Below are 15,216 nucleotides of genomic sequence, written 5' to 3' on the forward strand. Positions count from 1 at the left end.
CTGTTTTGCAAAAAGAAGCACAGCAATGATTTCTCACTGGAGTTCACAAGCACATCACGTTGCACATTTTACGCCCTAAAGTGGAAACTTGGCCTCGTTAATTAATTTTCTAATGATTTAACCGTGAGCAGATGCACACACGGGGGAGATTAAGTTAACAGCGTGGGGTGTGTGCTTTTGCTACCGCTGTTTAGTTTTTATAAGCCTTACATCACTCACCTCTAAGAGAGGCTGTATAAAATTCCTCTCAGGGTAATAACGAGCTTGTTGGAGCAAAAGGAATGAACTTTTAACATCTTGTTTGAAGAAAGCGAACAGCAGAGGTTGTTTTCATTTGGGTAGATTAGCGCCATCTAGTGACAGACACTGGATACTGGCTGTGTACCACCAGGGGTTTGCATGGTTTTATTGCAGCCCTACAGTAACGACTGAATTTAAACTGCTTAACCTTTTCATGACATCATGGTATCATCTGATATCAATGCTCTTTAAAACATACCCTATTAGTCTCATTTTACTTTTTGTTGTCTGATCTTGTCTTTTCTTTGTGTTTCTTATACATCCATATTCACTCTCTCGTGACCTCACCTGTCTTTCAGTGTGTAATGAGAACAAATGTTTTCCCCTCTCGTCTCTCTGCAGCACTCTATCTCAGTGTTGTCACGCAGTAGTGGCTCTGCTCTACCCCTTCACCTGGCAGCACACGTACATCCCTGTGCTCCCACCCTCCATGTTGGACATAGTCTGCACCCCCACCCCCTTCATTGTTGGCCTCCTCTCCAGCTCCCTGCCTCGACTCAAAGAGCTGCCCATAGAAGAGGTGAGACTTTGTTTGGGTTGAACTCACACTGGTGGCCACGACTCTCAACCTTTTCTTCACTGAACAATAGCTGCAGGAAATGACATCACTCTCTGTCTGCTCTTCCCTCAGGTCCTGGTGGTCGACCTCGGGAACAGCCGCTTCCTTCGACAGGTAGAAACTAGAAAAGCACTCAGAGAGCGCAGACCTCTGCCAAGTATATTGTGATTGTCAAACAACACTTGAGTCCTACTTTAATGTTATACTCCCTTTCAGCAGACTGTCTGCTACAATTTGGTGTTAGTTGCAGGTTTGTACAATAATTTGTTAACTGACAGTGTTGAAAAATATGATGGCCAGGATATATTTTATATTCAGGATCTTAGTATCCAGAATGTCTCCCGAATCTAGATCATACTTTTACATCTGTCAGAAATTAAGGTGATCTTGTCTTGTAGTGGTGTAGTTATATACACATATGGTGAAAACAGCCCTATCCCACAATGATGAAGAATCCTTACAGAATGTCCTGTTTCCAGAAAGTGATCTGGATCACCTCCAAAATTTAATCAGTTATTCTTTATCCCATTTTGAACATTTCCTGAAAATTTTATCCAGATTTGTTTGTAATTTTTAGCTATGTTGTTTACAGATAAACAGACAGACAAACTCTCCCAAAAACATAACCTCCTGGGTAGAGGCAATCATAGAAACAGTCTCTCTGAGTTTCACACGTTGTTATTGCACGGGATGTTTCAATGCATCAAATGGTTTTTTGGAATTAACATCTATGACTTTTCTTCCTCAGCTGGATGACGAGGACTCCATTCTTCCTCACAAGCTGCATGCAGCTCTGGAGCATGTGCTGGACAAAAGGAGGGAGCTGGCCTGTGAGAAAGGAGATCTGCCCAATGGTGACTCATCATCCTCACTCCTGAAGTCTCTCTTTTAGTGAACTGTCACTGTAAAATACACAGACTTAGGTTAAAGTCCAATAACATCGTGTGAAAAATCTGATCATATTTTTTTCTCTTTGCTCCTCCACCTTCATCCAGACTCCAGCTCCCTGAGCACTGTGGTTTCAGAAGCCTTTGTGCGCTTCTTCGTGGAGATGGTGGGTCACTATTCCCTCTTCATGGGTGGAGCAGAGCGAGATGACGAGTCTGTCTCCTCCCCCACTTTGCCCAGCCCCTCCTCTTCCTCTCCTTCTGCGTCCTTCCAGCGTGATGCCTTTCGCAAAGCAGTCACTTCTAAGAGCTTGAGGAGGTTCTTGGAGGTGTTCATGGAGACGCAGATGTTCACCGGCTTCATTCAGGAGAGGGATCTGCGCAGGCAGGGTCTCAGAGGTACTAAAGTATGATTTCCTACGTCAGCATTAATGTAGAAACTCTGACCTCTAGGGAAAAAGTATATGAAAGAAATATGTAACCTTTGACCTTTTAAATCACATTCTGAAAAACTACAGAGCACCCTGGTTCACGAGGGGGTTAAAGTTCTTTGTTATGGTCAGGAACGCGGTCATGCTCATTCAGTTCAGTTATAAAATATTGAATCATTGCAGAAATGAATTAGTAGCTGCTGCAGGGTGGAGGATTTATTTTTCTTGGCATATTTAGTGAAATCAAAAATATTTTGACTCCTCTGACTTGTTCTTTTGTTTCAGGTCTGTTTGAGGTGAGAGCGCAGGAGTATCTGGACTCGCTGCCAGGGAGTGAACAACGGGGAGTCAACAAGTTCCTCAAGGGTTTAGGTGAGATTTGATGTATTTCAGTCTTCAGTCAATGCTCTGCAGATAGCTCCAATAAAGTATGCGTCAGGTCAAATGTTTACCTGTAGGTGGTTAGACGTGGTAGAAAAGCCTCTGGTGTTTCAGGAGAAACTCAACGAACCAAATCTGTGTCAAGGAGTCAGCCGCGTCCTGAAAGTACTCACAGAGATATCACTCGTCATCAAAAATTAAACTGAATTGAGTAATGCATTGACTGGACAAGCTGAAACCTCGCCGCTCTTTGTGTATTATATAAATTGACTTTGCATATAATTGTAAAACATATTGCAAATGCACCTTTTAGTTATCTGCTCAAACTTCCTTTCTAATTTTATTGAAAATCTGCTCTCTTTTAGGAAACAAGATGAAATTCCTGTCTAAGAAATGATGCTTCAAGTCCAGATGGCGTCAGAGAAAGTAGGACAGAAAAGCATGAGGCAAAGAGAGATGCTCTCCCTGAGTGTGGAGCATAAACTGATGGTGACGTATCAGAAGGAAAGGATGACCCTTTAGAGGGAACTCAACGTCTCCTGGGTCCATTATCCAGCCGTCTTCAGTGTTGTGAAGGGTTAACTCAGCTTGGACCAAAAGACCCTCCATCACAGTGAAGCATTTTGTCAAAAGTGTGTTGATGTTTTATAGAACTGTGTTATTTCCTTAGAAGTGACACGCAGTGTAAATGTGCGTAGGAACAGTGTTCTCCTTTTTCCATCATTAACTTCACCTTTAATCCTGTGAGGAGAAATTTCACTAAAAGCCTCGTTTTGTACAAAACTTCCTTATACATTCCGATATTTTCTATAGGAGCTTTTATAAATACAGTAGAACAACTTCCTTATCAACAGGAGGCTTCTAAGTTAATTTATATTCTTTTTTTAGGTAAACTTAATTTTTTTTAAATTTCAAATGAGTGTAACAAAACCTCCTGTAGTTTGTAATAGGCCCTATTTAACAGAGTCTAGATCAGACTGTTTGTAGACCACTTTGGGTTACTGGGTAAATGTACCACTGTGTAGGTTAATGAACTATTGTGGAGAAAAAGGAAATGGATGACTGAAGAAATCTTAAAGTTGGAAGAAAACAATGCGGATACATCTCTCTGGGGTTTGAATAAAGGGTTTGGATGTTGATTGAAGATGTGTATGTTTGGCTAATCAGTATTCATGTTTCTCACAAAAGCAACTATGTTTGCTGTAAACTTGATCCAGAATACTATGAAAGTTTATTTCAATAAAGTGATTGAATTTTTGAATAAGGCAAATGTCTCATTAATCAACAACTTGTATTACTGGTGTTTACTTATCGTTTTATCATTTTTTTAAATGACTCAGTAACGTTAAGTTGCGGTATCAGTTATCATATCAGACTAAATTAGGCCTGAAAAGAAAACCACCATGTGTTCCCAAATTAAAGCTCCTGTGAATAACTTTTTGTTTGTGCTAATTTTAGTATTACCTGTAGACAAAGCAGTCCCTCTTCTCTCTCTGAAGATTTTGTCATCTGCATGTAGTAGGTCATTTTTTTTTCCAAATCTATTTGTCTTAATCTATCCAACTTGCCCACCACCCCTCAACTGCTAAATATGTCATCGGGAATCTGCTGCATAAAAAGAAAAAATGTCAAGCTTCTCATTCACAGTCTAATTTGCTTTAGTGGACCATAAGGAACCACAAAAGTTGCACATCTCAAAGTGACCCACGTCAGAAAAATCAGACACAATGTTTTGGTGTTCTTTTGTAGCTGTGTGGCCACTTTTGTTTGTACCTAGGTTCTCCAGTATACTTGGAAAGTGGGAATCTTTAGGTCTGTCAAAATCTTCTGCATCAAACCTTAGCGCCACCACACACCAATCATGCAAGTAAGTAATACACTTTGGGGATAGACTATACTTACAAAAAGGAGGCAGAAGAACACAAAGAAGTTACAATAAATAAAAATAAAAAATAAAAAAGTTGGACAAAAGTTGAAGAACATCTGCTGAAAAAAAAATTCAAACAAGTCATTAAGACTTAAAAAAGGTTTAGTTGAAAATCTTGGTCGAAAAAATATGGCACGACTTGTTAACTTGAAGAAATAAACAGCAAATTTACAGTGATTTCCTTTTACTAGAACCCTTCGGTTTTGTCAAGACATTTTTAACGAGATGTAATTCCCACAGCATCCACTAGGGGGCTCTGTTATCCAGTTCATGTTTTCACAGTGTTTCTTTACAGAGTCCAAAGTTCAGTTATATCCAGACCATCAAGCGTCGCCTGGGCTTATTAGCTACACAACAGGACCAGGTAACCAGGTAGGAAAGCATTATTGCTCGAGCTGCTAAAGTGAGAACATAGGAAAAGAAGAGGTGCATTCTGGGACAGTTACAGGTGTCAAACTGCTGAAGCAATTGGAAAACTCATTTTAATTTTCTTTTTTTTTTTAACTGAAACGTTAGAGAGAGAAAAATTAACCAGATATGCCTTTAAGATAATTTAATAATGTAACGTCGCATTTCAGAGTGGTGTATGTGGTGTAAGGGGTAAACAAATAAAGTAATATGAAACATAAAGACAATGAAAATTGTATCACTAAGGCGACAAAGGCAGATACAGTAAACCAATTTAAAATGCTATTACTCATCTCAAGTATTCAACATGATTTCATATTCCATTTAAAACACGCAAAAAGTTGATATCAATTTAAAACTTATGTGTCTTAATTAAATAATATGTGCCAATTTTGAGTAATTTTAAATAAGATTTTTTCCCCTCTTTGACAGCATTAGCCTCTCACTTTGAAACTATTTTTTTCCCTTTCTCGATGATATTTCCCTTACAATCCCCTTCCCCGTCTTTACACTCCACACCACCCTTTCCTTTCTGACCCCCCCTCCTCTTCCTCCACGTCATTCGTCATCATGGTGTTGAGCGGTCAGACCTGCCTCCCCTCCCTCCTCCTCCTCCTCCTTCTCTGCCTGGGTCTCTTTTTCTCTGGCTTTTTCCAGGCTTCATGTCATACCACGGTTAATTCCTGAAATTCCTGCCCTCCTCTCGCTTCAAACAAAACGGCTTCAGGAAGGAGACCGGGCAGCACAAAACAAAGGAAAAAAATGAAACAGAAAAACTCCTAATTTTAAAAACAAATTGTTGCTCCACCTGCCTGCCTGCCTGCCTGCCTGGCTGCCACAGCTTCACCAGGTAAGCTCTCGCAAGTGTTTGACTGCTTCTTTGAGAAATGTTTCTCTCTCGTATCCAGGCTCTGACTGCGTCTTAAGTCGGGGAGTAACTTTCACTTTGTTGGATTCAGTGGATGTGAAGTGAGTACTTCACTCCGCTCTCCCTCTGAATCCTCTCACTCACTGTCCGAGATAACATTCCTCAAATATCTCACATTTCTTCGCTCGAATTCCGACATTTTTTCCTTCAATTCCACAGCTGCAGTGTGTGTGAGGGATTTTTTTTTTTAACTTCCTGTCACTTTTTCAGTCTTTAAAAAAATAAAATAACATCACAGCCGAGCGGTCAAACATTATTAACACATTAGCATGTCTGTTTAAAGTTTTGCATCTGGAGTCTGAGTCATTCAAAGTCTTAATTTATTAACTAGAAGTGTTAGTTCACAGAGTCTCCTCAACTCTTCTATCAACAAGTGTGTGCTGGCTGACTGTGCTGTGACAGCAGCGGTGCTGTCTTTTTTTATTTCTGTTTTACTACTACTTTAACTAAGTTTTACTTTAATTGAAAATATACTTGACTGTTTTTGTAAATGACTCTTAATATGATGTAAAAGGAGAAATATCAGCGTTGAAAACACTTCCAGAAATCATCTTTCAGACATGTTGAGTTGGGGATACAGTCAAGTTAGAGTAACATATCCACATTTCTGTGGTGTAAAAAGTATTTTGTCCTTTTCAGTAACATTAGGATAAAAGTTGTGCTCTGAAAGTGAAGCAGTATCAGTACAAGTGAAGTCACAGTAGTCAGTCATACTATTATATCAGGCTATGGTCAATTCTTGGCTATGTTATTGTTGTTGTAATGACATCCAAGCTTTAATCCTTTTACTTTTAAGGTAGAGCTGATTATATTGTCTTCACTATGAACAGTTTACTTATGTTTTTAAATGCTGAGAGATAAATTTATGCAGTGAAAAAACAGCATTATTGTCCATATATTAAAATCAGCACAGTGAAGTAGTTACAATGGAAAAATTCAGGCAAAAATAAGCTGTACATAAACTTTTTGTGTCATTTAACATGTTGTGTTCAGTAAAATCAAACTTTGGATTTGTCGTTAAAAACCTCTGAGCACAGCAGTAAAAAATACCCAAGTGCTTTAAATGTGATAAAATGGGACCAACTGTTAATTTTAGTCATGCCAGGGTCACTTCATTCCTTAAAAATAATGAATGGATGTCGTGCAGCTGTTGCCGTTCAGAAAAACGAACGTCTCATATGTTATAATTCATCTGAAAGGTCCCAGCTTAGATAAAAGCTGCACACTGTGATTTAGAGGAATGTTAATTTCTGTTGTTTTGGATGTTTTGGAGTTTGAAATGTGCAAAGATGTGCAGTAACAACATGAGGATAATTTTATTTTTCATATAGTGTGGCTTTATGTGACATACTTCTACTTCCTAGCTTATATTTCTCTGTACATTCATAGTTTTAAATACATGATAAGCACACAGAATATGATCTGTTGATAATGATTAAATCCAACAGTGCAGGATAGTGCAGAATCATCCAGTCTACACACACTTTCCTGCATCTATCTTCATCTTTTCATCCTTTCTAAACCAATGATAGTCAACGTCTCATGTTCCTGGTGTTGCGTTCAACATGGAAGCATGATCAGATTAACCATGTCACAACAACAACACAACATTCACATATTAGTGTAAACACAGCACAGTAAAGGAATGCTTAAGACACAGTTAAGTAAAAGGGCTACATGAACCAACATAGTCGAGGATAATGGAAGTGAGCTACATACTTCCTTCAAGGAAGTTTGTCAAAGACATGAAAAAAGCTTCAAAGGACCTTCCTCTGAGATGTTCTGCAGCTTTAAGTAAAGACTTCATACTGTACTGTGCAGCAACATCAGACTGGCTGTGGTCATTTTCCTGCATGACGTGACTTTATTAGCAAATGCGGTTAGTCCGTACCTGGGTGTGTGATTGAGCAGTTGTTAAACATAACACGTCTGCTGCTTTTATTTGAGTGAAAGATCCAAATCCTTGACTTAACATGACACATAGGTGATGAGTTTGTGTGTCTGAGAGTCTCGTTACGGTCAGTTAAATACTTCATACTGAAGTTTTTACGAGCAGGGTTAGAAACTTGGAAACCTGTTTACAGTAGGAGAAATGTTGCTTTACCCTTGTAATAGACACACAATTAAAATGTGTTAGGAACGATTTTAAACTAGGACTGTTATCTCATAATGATTGTTTTAGTCTCAGCAATGTCAGAAGAGCTGCATTTTGGTATTTTTTCAAGTGATGCAGCTCATAAGAAAGATTTACTTAGAAATAAAGAAATGCAGAAAACACAACGAGAGTTTATTTTGAGAGTATGACTGTTTCTATGGAAGCCTTAAAAGACCATCATTAAACACATATTTTTTCTCTATTTTATCATTTCAGTTGTTTTCTTGAGAAATTATTTGTCTTATCTTGAGAAAATTAATCTTCCTCTCTCAAACTTTTATCATTATCAGTGACACTTTTTTATATTCTGGCGATGTTGAAAACAAATCAGTTGGTTGATTGTTAACATTATCACTTTACAGAGGACGGCCTGCCAAGTGAAGCCAATTTCTGTCTTTCTGTTTTTTTTTTTAGGGATGGGCGAGTACTGATACCAGGTATCAGTATCGGGCCAGCTTTTTTTCAAGGTATCGGCACTCGTGTAGGCTGCCGATACCACCAGCCGATACACAAGGCAAGACAATCTTAAGCAGAGCAAGTGCTCCTTGCCAAAAGTTACCGCTAATTGCTGCAGTTTAACACCACAGCAAATGTGCGGTCCTGTTCAGACAACATGAAGGAACAAGGACGCGTTAACAGTTAAACTGTTTTGTTTTGCAATTCAGTTTACTTTAAAAGATACTTAAACTCTGACAGTTGTTATTTTATTGTGCGCTTTTAATATTATGTTATTTTAAATATTTATTTAAAAAAACTCAGAGAGGGTTTTTTGTGTTTTAATTTGGACTTAATGTCAGAGTGACTGTTCTGTCTTAGATCAAAATAATCTGTCACTGTTAATTTACATTTTATGTATTAAAAGTACCAGTAGTATCAGTACTCCGTATAAGTGAGTGACTCAAGTGACTCAGGAGGGAATGCCCGTACTGGTATTGGTCTGCAAAAAATTGGTATTGAACATCCCTAGTTTTTTGTTCATTAATAAAATGCACAGAGAAACACAGACAAAGGCTTCCCATACCTGGATCACAAGGGCAGTGGCAGCTAAGCACACTGTTGCTGGCAAAAAAAACAAACAAACAAAAAAAAAAAACAACCTGTCAATTTATTTTCAAATCAGCTGAAAATTATTTCATGAGAAAAGTGGGTCAAGATATTGAGAAAGAAATTCAAATTAACTCTTAATCCCAATAAAAAAAAAATTGAGAAAAGTAAGTGTATGTAGCAGTCATGACCTTTTAGGGCTTCCGTAGCTTTTTACATGACTGGGTGAACTATTTCTCCTTATTATGGGAAAATAGTGACAGAAAATTCACTGCAAGCTCCACAGTTAAACTAAGGGATTACTGTAACTTTCAACAGCATAATATCAAACAGCTCAGGGTCTAAAAATTACACAAGATAATATAATCAAAGACAAAGAAAATAGAAACAATACCAGTATAGAAGCATACGTTTCGCTCAAATACAACTTTTTATTTTCCCATACAGAGTTATTGCCGCATATATTTTTGAGCTTTTGACCTATAGGCTCAAAGTACTCAACTTTATCAAACACATTTTTACAAACAACAACAAAAAATGAACCCCTGACTTTTCTCAAGCTGTATGAACACTGCTCAGGATTTGTTTTGTTGGATATATATTAAAAAAGTTCCCCCCTGTACCACTGAGGAGCAGAGAAGTCAGCACATGAGCGAGTGTTTTCACTCAGGGTTTGAGGCGGCGAACACAGGGGCTGCTGCGGCTTTGTGTGTGTGTGTGTGTCTGTGTGTGTGTCTGTGTGTGTGTGTGTGTGTGCGTTAAAGAGCATTGTGTGTTATGGTGTCCCCAGGGCAGCTTAGTAGAGTGTGTTTTCCAAAGGGGGCAACAGGTGGAATGGAGCAGGGTGACAGTCTGATGAGGGGGAGGGCGGCTTGTGAAAAACACACCTGTCAAAGCTTCCTCTGAAGTGTCTGACAGCCAGAGGAGTTTGGGTTTTTTCCAGGCCTTGGACCTTTTTGTTTTCAAGGCCTTGAGTCCATTATTGTCTCAGACGAATGAATTATGTTGTAATGTGAACTCTAAGGTTGTACTGTTTGCATTTGTATGAGTGTGTGTATGAGTGTGTGTGTGCACCTGTGCGTGGGGGCTGATGTGTGTGTGGGTGGATTTGACTCCACCTGGAGGTTGATGTGTGGGTGAATAAGCGAAACAAGCAAGAAGGGAGGTAAAAGAGGAGTGTGTTGAGCTCACAGGGAGCCACGGTTGTGTGTGTGTGTGTGTGTGTGTGTGTGTGTGTGTGTGTGTGTGTGTGTGTGTGTGTGTGTGTGTGTGTGTGTGTGTGTGTGTGTGTGTGTGTGTGTGTGTGTGTGTGTGTGTGTGTGTGCGTGCGTGGAGTTGCCTTGAGACAGGTCCTCTCCACAGTGGACCAGCTTTGGTTTTTACTCATCCCACATAGCGATCATATCTTCTGGGCTCTCGGCTCGCACGAGGGAAGCGAATAATGCCTCAGATATGAACCTCCTAGAACAAAGACTTTCTGTCCCCCCTCTGCCCCTCCTTTTCTACAAACAGTACTCTGCACCCACTGCTCAGTGTGTGTTTGTGTGTGTTTGTGTGTGTGTGTGTGTGTGTGTGTGTGTGTGTGTGTGTGTGTGTGTGTGTGTGTGTGTGTGTGTGTGTTGTCCATTGATTCCACTCTTATGGATCTGACTGTTGGATTATCTGGGGCTGTTTGATAGACCCTCTGTCTACTCTGGAGGCCGTTAGATAAGAAGTTCGAGCTGTGGGATTTGAATGATGGAGAAGAGTGATGAATTGAGCTTAAATACAATGTTTAGAGGCTGAATCTTCATGTAAGAGAGCTACTTTTCACTTTACAGGGGATCTCCCATTACTGAATAACACACAATCATCCGTTGGTTTGAAATGGCCAGCCGGATGCTTTAATTATTCTCTTATGTACATTCTCCCTTAAAAACGAGGAACCAATCTCTGAGCCTTTGGCTTTTGATGATGATGATGCGATCTTTTGTATTGGTAAATGGACTGTGTTTAAACAGCTCTTTCTCAAAGGGATTTACAATGTTAGTCACCTTCACCTGTTTACACGTTGTCCATACACTGACATCGGAGGCTTTAATGTAAAGATCCACTCAGTATGAACTGATCCCATCGGAAAATGAAGCACATCGGCTACAGCGGCTATATTGGTAGTGGCAGGGGCTTCGCCTACAGCTATGGGGCGCCTGTCTGTCACGTGACCCTGAGCTGTGCCTCTGATTGGGCGAGCTTGCAATCTTATTATCCTCTAAACGGTCAAGTTTTTAAAAAAAAGTCACCCCCTGCACAGTGGGTGCCGTTAGTGAAATTAGCGACTCAGACAGGAGATGTTTTATGAACCAGGCTGTGAATAGGTTAATTTCTGCTTTGAAAACAGCTTTTTTCTTTGGCTTTGTGTGTATGTGACTTCTGGTACTTCCAAAGCCAGCCTCAAGCTGACACTCGAGAAACAGCAGATTTTAGCTCCTCCACATTGTCTCATATTCTTAGACTGGAGGTTGCTGCTTGGTTGAGAGATGATCGATTCTATGACCAAGCAACTTTTTGAAGCTTTGACTGTTGCCAATAGTTAGCGATAGAGAACTTTAGACCCATGTGTTTTTCCTTGCACCTGTTAATGATTGGACTATAACCTGTGAAAGGAAAATGGAGTTGGTTTTGAGTAAGGATGGGGACCAAGTTAGGGCACTTTTATAGTACCGAGTACTGATTAATGTAAAATCAAACGGTACCATGTTTCAGTACCTAAACAAATTCTTGTGACTGTGAAGAAGTGGAAGAGTAGGGGATTTTCTATGCTGGACATTAACACAGCATTGCAGGTTTATATATTGAGAAATAAATGTTGAATTGAAAAACTTTGAGATTTTATTATCAAACAAATGAATATTTATTCTCACATTAACACCAAGGTTATAATAGTTTTGGATTTGTCATTATAGTTTGTATTAGTTTTTACATTTTTTTTCCCATTACAGTTAGGTTTAAATTAGTTTTGAAGCGGGCATTCTAGTTTTTATTTAGTTTTGATTTTTGCAACAAGGCTTAGTTTTAGTTTAGTTTTAGTTTTTTCATACCTTATTTGCCAGGTGCAGGATTCAAAAAGGTCAGAATAAGTATTTTGTAATACTGTTTATTTTCAAATCCAACATTGTGCTCACTGCTCAGTCATTGCTGATACTGAACTGTTGGCTGCTGCCTTAAACACAAGAAAATAATATTAACTTAGTATAAAAAATATAAACACAAATTACATAAAAATAATGTAAACATATTTTATATAGAAATAATGTTAACATAAATTACTTAAGAATAAAATAAACATAAATTATATGAAACAATATAATATGAACTTTGGTAATTAGAAACTTGGACTTTGTAACAATAAAGGCAGACTCAAATACAATTAAAGTCAGACTCACATGAAATTTAACTACCACAGATGCTCGGATTCATTGCTCCACTATGTTTCTTTGCAGCACAGCGCACAGCCAGTCAGTGCAGCAAACAAGCACGTTCCAGTACTTCGCTATTATGGTGCAGTACAGCACTAACTACCTAAAACTGTCATAAAATTGGTTTGGAAAATGTGTCGGATTAATTTAAATCCTAAAGACTATTAATATTGTCAGAAATGATAACTAAGGACATTTTGTCTATAATTTTGGTTAGTTTCAGTTAGTTTTGTGAACACAAGATACAGATTTAGTTTACTTATTGTTTTTGTTTTCTTTTCTAGTTTTTTATCATCTTATCTTCTTGCTTTTTGAATAAACAAAATGGCATCCCCCAAGGTTTCTTTCTGGGTCCTATTTTGTTTGTAATTTATAACATATCTTATGTAGCAGTGTTAGTGAAACATGATAAGGTAGATATGATGTATGTTTCTGACTCTTTCTCAGGCTTTTGTGATGAATGACTTATTCTTGATGGAAACAGAAATGGTCTGCTTTTCCAGGTCAGAGGGCAGCTGACCACAGGTATCAGATTCATGTGAGCAGAAATCTGTTTTGTCTGAAATGGTAAAGCTCACTGTGTTGTATATGTGTGTGTGTGAGTGTCTGTGTGTATGTGAGTGTGTGTGTGTGGGTTGCATGTGTACATTTATGCAGGACTTGGAGTCTCCTGCTGTTGCAGCCCAGTGGGACTTGGTGCCAGAGAACATGTGCTTTAGCAAAAACCCCACAAAACAATCCTGTTAGTCTCCTCCAGCTCTCACTGCGACTTTCCATCCCATAGCCTGATCCCATACTGCTGCCTTATTTTCAGACTGTGTTTCCTGCCTTTACATTCCCGGCCCGATTAGTGAAGATTGTGACTAGTTGAGAACGCACACGAGCTCAACACAAACACACACACAAACACACACCAATACACACCATATCCACACAAGTGACATTTGGACGGACAAAAACAAATCTGTAAAGAGGGAAACGGGTCTGTTGTTTTGTGTTTTGCTCTAAGGCTGACAGTCAATCCAACACCACATTCACCCTTTAGTTTTTGGACTTTTCTTATTTATTGAGCTCCACCACTTCTCTGACCTCTGACCGCTGAACTTCTTTCCATCGACTGCCGATACTGAAATCAGTCACTGTAGATTATGTCCTTTTTAAATGTTGTCCTTCTACACTCACACTGTTAATTGGCAAGTAACTCTGTGAAGCCTTATTTAAATGTTATGTTGCAGCATTATTTTGGATCTGTGGTCTTATATGGAGTGTTTTTAAAGGTGTACTCTCACCTCAAAATTGTTATCATGCTTTCATTGCCTTTCAAAGTATCAGGTTCTCTTCTTCAGAGTTTGCCCTGTTTTACCACCACACTGCTTAAGTTTTCCTTTTAGATTTAAAGGAGGGAGGGTTAGGGATTTAGATAAAACTGAGACTAAAACTTAAAGTTAACTTTAGAACCTCCTTAAAAACGAGATGCTGCTTCTCAAGGGGCTATCAAACTCAAACTTTCAGAAAGGGGCAACATTAACGTGCTGATGTTAAACTAGTATTTAATGTTGACTGTAGTTGCGAAATTAGTTCAACACTATAGGTAAACTATTTGGCATAGTTTATAATTTGGGATAAAAATGGTGTTAAGATGTTAAAAATAGGGACAGACCGATTATCGGCCGGGCAGATTATCGAGGGTGATATTTGGCATTTTCGGGGGGCATATCGGCATCTGCCTTTTTAATCCGACAGCCGTTATGCAACCCTTCCAGAACTGTGTTCTTTTGACTCTGATGCTTCTCTGCAAAGAGTTTCTCCCTGTTAACCCTATGGAAGCCCTAGATGGTCATTTAAAATCAATCATATAGAACCAAACAGAAAATTAATTCAACTGCATTATATGCCTGTAGAAAGCTAACCTGACACGCCAGACGGACAGTTTCATATATCCGCCACGGAATTATTTCGCAAGTCCATCTGGGTAGCAGCTCTTCCGATTTGTTTTCAGAGGCGGGACTTTAAAAAAAATCCACAGCTGGTGATTGGACGACTGTTCTGATTAACACACTCACCACGGACCAATCCACATTAAACCATGGTATGACGTAGCTTATGTGAGCCGATGCCTCTAAGAAACAATAGATGAACAACTACTTAATCACGAAAAATAGCTGTGAGAAAGGCATTAGACGACAGCTACCATTTTTATAAATTTAACTTAAGAATCAAAGGAACACTGACAAGTACGAATGTCTGCTGACGTCACGCCTGCTCCCACAGCTCCCGCTTCTCTTCCCTGATTGGGCCGGTCAAAATTTAGCCGAGTGTAATTGTCATTGAAGCCTGACAAGATGGATCTGCAGGAGTTCAGAAACTGAATCAGGCAGGTCCATCTGCTCTGCAAGGTTAGTAGAAAGCAGCGCAAACTCAATTCTATCCAGTTTTATTGCAGTTACATAGACATTTTGGAAAACTTTATTTAGAGTAGAAACTGTAGCTATGTATTTTTTTAAGTTTTCATTTAACTTTATCAAACATGCTGCTAAACGTGAGAGCTGTTTAATAAACATATGCTTGAAAGCATTTGAATGCAGTTAAGTGTTGGAGCTTGTATTGTTCAAAATTTTCACGCCAATATTTTCACTTTGACTGCAAATTAATATCGGCTTCAAATATTGGTCATCAGTCTCCTTGCCTACTAATTATCAGTATCGGTATCGGCCCCCCAAAATCCATATTGGTCTATCTCT

The 15,216-nt window shown here is 39.0% G+C and overlaps 2 protein-coding genes across 3 annotated transcripts in view; both read left to right on the forward strand.

Annotated features, from left to right (window-relative positions):
• The window catches only part of LOC141796916 (DENN domain-containing protein 2A), a 39,249-nt gene extending 35,453 nt beyond the window's left edge, over window positions 1–3,796 (forward strand). Inside the window, exons 15-20 of the mRNA XM_074678248.1 lie at window positions 643–820; window positions 932–973; window positions 1,608–1,713; window positions 1,855–2,145; window positions 2,463–2,549; window positions 2,924–3,796. Of these exons, the coding sequence (XP_074534349.1) occupies window positions 643–820; window positions 932–973; window positions 1,608–1,713; window positions 1,855–2,145; window positions 2,463–2,549; window positions 2,924–2,955 (736 nt within the window). The 3' untranslated portion in view covers window positions 2,956–3,796. The remainder of the gene's footprint in view (window positions 1–642; window positions 821–931; window positions 974–1,607; window positions 1,714–1,854; window positions 2,146–2,462; window positions 2,550–2,923) is intronic.
• Window positions 3,797–5,454: 1,658 nt separating this feature from the next.
• The window catches only part of tead4 (TEA domain transcription factor 4), a 49,925-nt gene continuing 40,163 nt past the window's right edge, over window positions 5,455–15,216 (forward strand). For both annotated transcript variants that reach the window (XM_074678535.1, XM_074678536.1), the window contains exon 1: window positions 5,455–5,743. The gene's annotated coding sequence lies outside the window, so the exon portion shown is untranslated. The remainder of the gene's footprint in view (window positions 5,744–15,216) is intronic.

This window comes from Halichoeres trimaculatus, unplaced genomic scaffold, assembly GCF_033239565.1.
Source record: "Halichoeres trimaculatus isolate MK-OKI-2021-1 unplaced genomic scaffold, fHalTri1.1 fHalTri1_scaffold_10, whole genome shotgun sequence".
In the NCBI taxonomy this organism is placed as follows: domain Eukaryota; kingdom Metazoa; phylum Chordata; class Actinopteri; order Labriformes; family Labridae; genus Halichoeres; species Halichoeres trimaculatus.